Below are 8,107 nucleotides of genomic sequence, written 5' to 3' on the forward strand. Positions count from 1 at the left end.
TCGTCGGATGGGGCTGTTTTATGTGTTTGGGTTGTTCAGGGGCATGATTAGGGCATGTAGGGGATTCTAATGTCTCTTTTCTTGATAGTGGCAGATGGGTCCCCCCTTAAATTATATGTGCCTGGAAAACATGGTCGGTGTGGTCACCCTACCACCCTCGCTGTCCCTGTTGAGCTGCCAAGTGCAATCCATGATGTAGAAAGTTACTTAAAAATAGTTACGTTGTAACAGATACTGGAGAAATGGAAAAGCATCTGTATCGAGTTCCTAGATGAGAAAAAAGACAACAAAAAACATGCGAGCCATGGGGGAAGCAATTCTCGGGTGCACCACTCACTTCCTGCTGATGCTTACGGCCGCTTCCTGTTCCAAAAGTTCCCTTTAGTTAATATTTTAGGGGTTTAATTATAAATAATTGAGTCAAATATTGTATATAGGATACAATTTATATTATATTAAGTTTTGCAGCCATTGGCTGGGGAATCTGTCTCCGCCCCCCCTAGCCCCTCCCCCCCCAGTCACCTATAAATTATAGAGTATAGATTTTGTTTCTTTTGGCAGAGAATTGCCACGTGACGTTTGTGAACCTGAAGTGTGATTCCTCCAAGAAGAAGAAACGCGGACGCAAGTCTCCTTCCAAGGAGGTCTCTCATTTGTTCGCAGAGGTGGAGCTGGAGGTGAACAGGGAGGAAGTTTCAGGTAAGACGTCTGTCTCTTACCTGCTTGTCCGGCTGCTGTCTTTCCCCCTCTTCCTGCTAGAAAATCACGTATGTTTTTTTTATTCCTCCCCACGCCAGACACGTGTAACGCGGACTGCGTGAGGAAGAGGTCGGAGCAGAGGCTGCAGGCTGCCCTCAAGACGTTGAAGAAGTCCATCAACAAGCAGCAGTTCTTCATCCAGCTCTCCGGGGTGGACTACGAAGTTGCCCCAAAGCTGTCCAAGAGCTCGGCGAGTCCAGAAGCGTGCGGCTCGGGCCAGGTGCTGCACGACGGAAAATGCGGTATTAACCATTTCAGTTACACCGTTTGGCGGATCTCAGTGGGGATTGTTAGGGGGTCACAGAGGACCCCCCCTCAGTACCCTGTGAATGACGACGGCAAAAGCCCTCAAAGTCTGCTCTGTTGCCCCAGATATTGGATACTTTGCACCGGTTCCGCTGCCTTGTTAACCCCTCGCCGGTCCGCGTTTGGTTGTCAGGCTTTACGCTCGTCCTCATAGGAGTTTCTCTTCGCAGTTTACTGCCCGGCCGGCACCTATTACAGCGGAGAACACGCGCGGTGCGTTCCGTGCTCACCGGGCACTTACCAGGACATGGAGGGGCAGCTGGCGTGTGAGCCGTGCCCTAGCAGCGACAGCGTGGGCAGTGCGGGCGCGCGGAACGTGTCGGAGTGCGGAGGTGAGCGTGTGATGTCATAGCCCACATACGTACCCGCTGATGTCAGCGCAGCGCTCCCCTCTTTTGTTCTTCTGTATGTGAATAGATTGTAAGCTCACGGGAGCAGGACGCTCTTATGTAAATTTCCACCCTTCCCTGTTAAAGCAGCGCCATGGAATATGCCGGTGCTATATAAATAATGTAAAGCTGTTCTTTGTCACCGAGAAGTTCTCACGTTTCCTTTCATCATTTTCAGGAAAGTGCTCTCCGGGACACATCTCCCCCGACGGCTTCAAACCCTGTCGGCCCTGCCCGGTCGGGACTTACCAGCCTGAGTCGGGGCGGACGGTTTGCTTCCCGTGTGGAGGAGGCCTCACAACTAAATACGAGAGTGCGGTTTCCTTTCAGGACTGTGAAACAAAAGGTTAATAGACAGGAGGATAGATCTGGCTGGACGGGGCAAATGCCTGGTGGCCTGGGGCAAATACCCACCCAGAGGGTGCGGGATTCATTGCATTGTTACGTGTCCCGGTACACGCAGGATCTCTTAACGTGTTACATGTGATGTTTTTTCGTGTCTTGCAGTCCACTGCTCACCCGGACACTACTACAACTCCACCACCCACAGGTGTATCCGATGCCCCGTGGGCACCTACCAGCCCGAGTTTGGGCAGAACTTCTGCATAACGTGCCCGGGGAACACGAGTACGGACTTCGACGGCTCCACTAACGTTACTCACTGCAAAAGTAAGTTACCCGCGTAACTTTCCCAACCCAAACACCACACTGAGCTGATGCTTTATGGCGATGCTAATGAAGTCCGTTCCTCCATAGACTTCCATTAGTCAGAGAGTCTGATTGGGTGATTAAGACTGAGCCATTCTATTGTCCCCACAGGCGGTATGATAAGGAGTCGGGGGGGGGTTAGTAGATCGGGGATCAGATAACAGAGCGAGAATCATACAAACGGCTGATATGCAGCTGCCTGAAAACTTTGTATTATGGGGCAAAAACTACAACTGGGGTGAAAAAAAAAAAACAGAGCTAGACTTAAAAAAATCGCTAATGTGATTTTTATTTATTGTTCACAGACCAGCAATGCGGGGGGGAATTAGGAGACTATACCGGATACATCGAATCCCCCAATTACCCCGGAGATTACCCCTCCCACGTGGAGTGCATCTGGTACATCAACCCGCCGCCGAAGAGGAGGATTCTCATAGTCGTACCCGAAATATTTCTCCCCATAGAGGACGAGTGCGGAGACGTCCTGGTGATGAGGAAAAGCGGTAAGTGGGGGCAGGAGAGACGGAATAACTCGGCTTTAACCCTTTGAGCGCCAGAGGAGCATGTGCTGCGTTGCACCAAGATCGTTAGTATATAATATACCTACCCAGTGGCGACTCTAGAAACAATATATAGGGGGGGCACACAAGATACCACAGTCAAACTGGGGGGGCATTAATAATTTCCACCATTAAATGATACCACTGAAAAAAAACACACACACATATATATATATATATATATATATATATATATATATATATATATATATATATATATATATATATATATATATATATATATATATATATATATATATATATATATAGCCAAAAGTAATGTGCTATGGAATGATACTTTTGTTATTGGACAATACAATACTTGATCATTCAACATTGGAAGCCTGAAGCCACAACTTAGTACGACTAATCCTTGAAATCCTTTAAACAACACAATACCTTAACTTTTGCACTAAATGATTTCAGGGCCTAATATTAGATCCTGCTGCTGATATATATATAAATATATACATAAATATTAGACCCTGCTGCCCATATATATTAATATTAGCCCCAGTTGCCGATATATATTAATATTAGTCCCTGCTGACGATATATATATATATATATATACATATATATATATATATAAATATTAGACCCTGCTGCCGATAGCAGGTATAGATCAACACATTAACACACAAACCCAGCTTTGCATGTATAGATCAATTTAAATTCACTTGTGATCTCAGCACTGAAGGTATATATCAAATAAACAGAATCAGACATATAAATCCTGTATTTGCAGGTATACAATAATAATATATGAAACGTAGCATCGCAGGTATAGATCAAATAAATACATGGAAACAGCATTGCAGGTATTAATCAACTGAACAAGACATACAAACCCTGTATTTGCAGGTATACATAAATAATGTATGGAAACATAGCATAGCAGATATGGATCTACAGAATAACACAGAAACCCAGCTTTGCAGGTATAGATCAATTGGAATTCACATAAAAACACAGCATTAAAGGTATATTTAAAACCCCCTAAATTACAGGCATAGATCACAGGTTGCACACCCCAAAGCAAGCCCTGGCGTCCATGCTGTCCACATAGAACCTGGCCAGCACCCAGATAACACACATACGATTTGCCATCTTTGTCCCATATACACCCGGCCTGTGCCATCTCGGTCCCCAAGGCTCAAATATCCTGCTAGTGCCATCTTTGCCCTTCTACAATTATACATCTATGATACACACAAACACATTAACTCATGCTCTCCCTCATTCAGACAATTCATCCACACATTAACTCATGCTCTCCCTCATTCAGACAATTCATCCATTTTAAGAAACTACGCCCCTTGGAGCTTCAAATGAGGGGCTACACGTATTTCTAGGACAAAAGTTGAGTGCACAAATAAAGATGGAATATGTCTCTTTGGCTAGAAAATATGTTTTTTCTATCCATAGCGACATGTTCATTTGTGTCTAGCGCACTCCATGTTTGTACTAGAAACACATACAGCCCCTCATTTGATGCGCCAAAGTGTGTAGTTCTTGCAAATGTGTACTTTTTGTGCCATAATTTAACTTCCTACATGAGCAGTAATGCCACGTCAAGGGTTCAACCCTAATTACTGATCATTCACACGCCTTTCATATCTCCATTCACTCGCAGAAGCACACACCATACTTTCCATACATTCACTCACATAAGCACACACACCATTCTTTCCCCTTACAATCCCAAAGAAATGATGGTAAAGGGAGAAACAAAATCACTTTTACAGCAAAAATAAGTTTTGCAGTAAAAATGCAAGGCGCTCCAGGGATGAGATGGTTACTCACATACCGCACAGGCTAAATGGCTGATTTTAATAATATTTGCAGTTCATCAGGATTTCAAAAATTGCCTCCCTCTACCGTTGGCTAAATTAAACCCCATGATCAAAGGGATCATGGGATTAAAAATTAGTATCGGCCATTTTTAAAAAGGGAATGTGACTTTTTATAGCTATATGATCGCTGTGGTAACATTGCCTATCACAGTGATCATTTAGCTAGAATACTTAAACTTTTTTATTTTTTTTAAAGTTTAACTACTTTATGTTTAAATCATTTTTTTTTACATTTTTTTAACGTAATTTTTTAAAATTATTTAACAAGCTATATATCGTTGGAAAGGTGAGATAATTACCTTTCCAACGGTATATGTTGGAGGTCTGTAGCTGCTCAGATGCCTGAGATACAGGCATCTAAGCAGCATGCCCCCATACCTCTTTAACTGACAATTGTCAGTTATTAATAAAGTTGCGCGGTGACGTCATCGCGTCATTACGCGCGACGTCACCGGCCGGATCGGGTGGCCCCGGTGATGCCCTTCAGTGTGAGGGGCAGATCGCCGGGGCAGGTGGTGATGGAGGTCCACAGACCTCCATCAAGGTAAGATAGTGCTAGCGACGGCATGGTGCCGTCGTTAGCACCCGACTGTGACTGCTAGCGACGGCACCATGCCGTTGTTAGCAGTCAAGGGGACTGTCCTGGGTGGCTCCAATTTCGGCGGGGGGGCAACAGGGGGGGCAAGGAATATCCTAGGGGGATAAAGTAGCGACGCCACTGTACCTACCAAGTGTCCAGGTTTTTATGGGACAGTCCTTATTCTCAGGCACTGTGCGGTTAAGCTGCTTCGCTGACCCGCTTCAGGGGTTACTTTTGGTGCTCCCCCTGATCTCCTCTGGCCGACCCGGGGGTCCCTGCTGTGGATTCCACGCCTACGGGTCCGATGCAGTATCGCATTCGCCATCTCGCAATTCATTGGTCTTGGGTATAACTTCTAAGTCCTGGTCCAATGCATTGTGGGTACGAAGTCCTGGTAGTGAGTTGGGGGGGATCTCTATATAACGGCTCGCGGGTTTCTTTGCAGCCTCCCCGACTTCCATCACCACTTACGAAACGTGCCAGACGTACGAGAGGCCGATCGCGTTCACCTCCCGATCGCGCAAGCTCTGGATCCAGTTCAAGTCCAACGAGGGAAACAGCGGCAAAGGCTTCCAGGTGCCTTACGTGACGTACGACGGTAAGACTTCTTACGCTGCGTATAATAAATACACGTAATAAATACAACGTATTCGTCTCCGTCGCCGGCAAGGAGTCATTAAAGGTCCGACTCCGCTGGGGTTTCTCTGCCTTGCTCTGGATCATCGGAACGAAGGGGGCCCGGAAAACGAAGGCGCTCCATGGTCCCTTTGTTGTTTAGGACTTTAGGATGTTTGTACTGCGCCACAGAATACGTTGGGTTATTTATGCAATAAGCGCAAATTTGTTTATTTTTTCCAAATATTGGCTAATGCGGGCATTTCGTCTTCTCGCTTCGCAGAGGATTATCAGCAGCTGATAGAAGATATCGTCCGGGACGGGAGGCTGTACGCGTCCGAAAACCACCAAGAGATACTGAAAGTACGTGATTTTAACTCTTTATTGAAAGGCGACGGCGGTAAAACTGGGAAATCTAACCCCCTGAATAAAGGGGTGCCATGTTTCATGGTACTGAGTGGTTGCTCGAAGCAGCCAATCAGCGGCAGAATGGAACTCCCATTGAACTCAGATCAGCCGAACACATTGCTGGCATGAGAGGGTGGGACAGGGAATGGGGCAGATAGCAGAGAGTGGGGCAAATGCAGATATTACATTTGTAGGGGGGGGGCACCATGGAAATGTAAGGGACGACGTATTATTAAAGTGCAAATGATGGCTGGAGCGTCCCTTTAACATACAATTACATGAACGCCATCGCCGTTGGGGAGCGATTGTGTAAATGGGACTCTTTAAGCAGAACGCCTCTTTCTTTATTCCAGGACAAGAAGCTGATCAAGGCCCTTTTCGACGTGTTGGCGCATCCTCAAAATTACTTCAAGTACACGGCGCAGGAATCGAAAGAAATGTTTCCCAGATCCTTCATCAAACTCCTCCGCAACAAAGTCTCCAGATTTTTACGACCTTACAAGTAGCTTTTATCCTCCTTTTAGCCCCAATTCCCCCCCTCCTTTTTTTTTTTTTTTACCGTTCCTGTTTTATTCCTCCCCGCTTTAGAGACGTTCTCTTCCTGAAGACTCATTTTTGCAGCCTTTGCATCCCTTTTTGTAAAAGCGGAACAAAAAAAAGGGGGCTTATTTCAGACGCTGCAGAAAGACGCTCGGCCCTCGGGAGCAACCGGGGACCACAGACTTTTCCCCTCTCTGCGTCTTGCGCTCGGATCCTCAGATCGCGCATGTTACTCCTCAGACGGCAACAATAGCGTGCCTGCTGCAATGTACAGTGATGCCGAGCCCCTCTCTGCGATGGCGGGGGGGCACCAGTCTCCGAACATCGCAACCCAAGGGAGGACAACACAATTCTACCCACGGTCTTCACCTAGAGGACCTGAAACCGGAATATCCCCAAATCTCCCCAAAATGATGCCTAAAAGTCTAACTTCACGCCACCAGTCTCGCCATCATCGTACTTTTTTAATTGATGTGGCGAATTATCTTGATTTTTTTCTCATCCTTTATACGTTTGATGCCATTTAATTTTACCCGCCTCGCATGGTAACATTTATCAGATTAAACAAACCAAATTTTAGATGGAATTTGAAAAAAAAATATAAATTAAAATGGGCACCGCAAAAAAAAAAAAAAAACCCGGCGATCGTAGAAGCCCCCGGCCCATTTTTCCGTGAAATACAAAAAAAAAAAAAAAAAAGCCAGATACCGCATCCAAAATGAAGCCTCCAATCCGTGCAAAGGAATATCCTCCATCTGCATCCCGTAGAAAAAAAATCCTTAAAAAACTCCCAAAAAACTGAATTGGCCGAGACTGCGGCGAAAACACAGAGGAAGGAGTTATCGGTGCGTCGCGTGGGGGTCCGATCCCTGCCCACCCACCTGCTTCAAGAGGCAGCGAAAGGACCCTGCCTGCATCTGCAGAGATTTCACCCAAATTATTCAGATAAAATGTATATTCTAGAACTTTTTCTTGGTTCAAGAAGCCGCCTTCCAGCGATTATTATGGAAACGGAAACGTGTAGTATAATTAATATTTTAAAATGAAATTGCACTTGTATTTTATATGTGATGTTGGGGGGCTGCGGGTGGGATTCTCATTCTTTAGCGTTTAGCATTCTAATCGAAACCAAAAAAAAAAAATGTTCCGGATGTAAAGTTCATTCCGCGTTGTACAAAGATCAACCCCGCCGTCCTGCGCTTTTATTTTCTCCTAGAAAAATAATGTTTGTCCAAAATAAGGTGTCGTTTTCTGGAATCGCTTTTTTGAAATTTTAATGTTTTTATGCATTGTGATTTATCGTCCCTAAATCCACTTCCAAACCGCGTTAACCAACCTCAAGCCGCCCGCTTCTGATAGATAATTAAGGAAAATCCTGGCTTCGGG

The 8,107-nt window shown here is 45.4% G+C and overlaps 1 protein-coding gene across 1 annotated transcript in view; it reads left to right on the top strand.

Annotated features, from left to right (window-relative positions):
• The window catches only part of SCUBE1 (signal peptide, CUB domain and EGF like domain containing 1), a 60,448-nt gene extending 52,753 nt beyond the window's left edge, over positions 1 to 7,695 (top strand). The window contains exons 15-23 of the mRNA XM_053462232.1: positions 562 to 699; positions 798 to 1,001; positions 1,236 to 1,397; positions 1,633 to 1,800; positions 1,962 to 2,123; positions 2,468 to 2,665; positions 5,604 to 5,756; positions 6,057 to 6,136; positions 6,535 to 7,695. Coding sequence (XP_053318207.1) covers positions 562 to 699; positions 798 to 1,001; positions 1,236 to 1,397; positions 1,633 to 1,800; positions 1,962 to 2,123; positions 2,468 to 2,665; positions 5,604 to 5,756; positions 6,057 to 6,136; positions 6,535 to 6,687 — 1,418 coding nt within the window. The 3' untranslated portion in view covers positions 6,688 to 7,695. The remainder of the gene's footprint in view (positions 1 to 561; positions 700 to 797; positions 1,002 to 1,235; positions 1,398 to 1,632; positions 1,801 to 1,961; positions 2,124 to 2,467; positions 2,666 to 5,603; positions 5,757 to 6,056; positions 6,137 to 6,534) is intronic.
• Positions 7,696 to 8,107: the final 412 nt, after the last annotated feature.

This window comes from Spea bombifrons, chromosome 4 (genome assembly GCF_027358695.1).
Source record: "Spea bombifrons isolate aSpeBom1 chromosome 4, aSpeBom1.2.pri, whole genome shotgun sequence".
Classification (NCBI taxonomy): Eukaryota; Metazoa; Chordata; class Amphibia; order Anura; family Pelobatidae; genus Spea; species Spea bombifrons.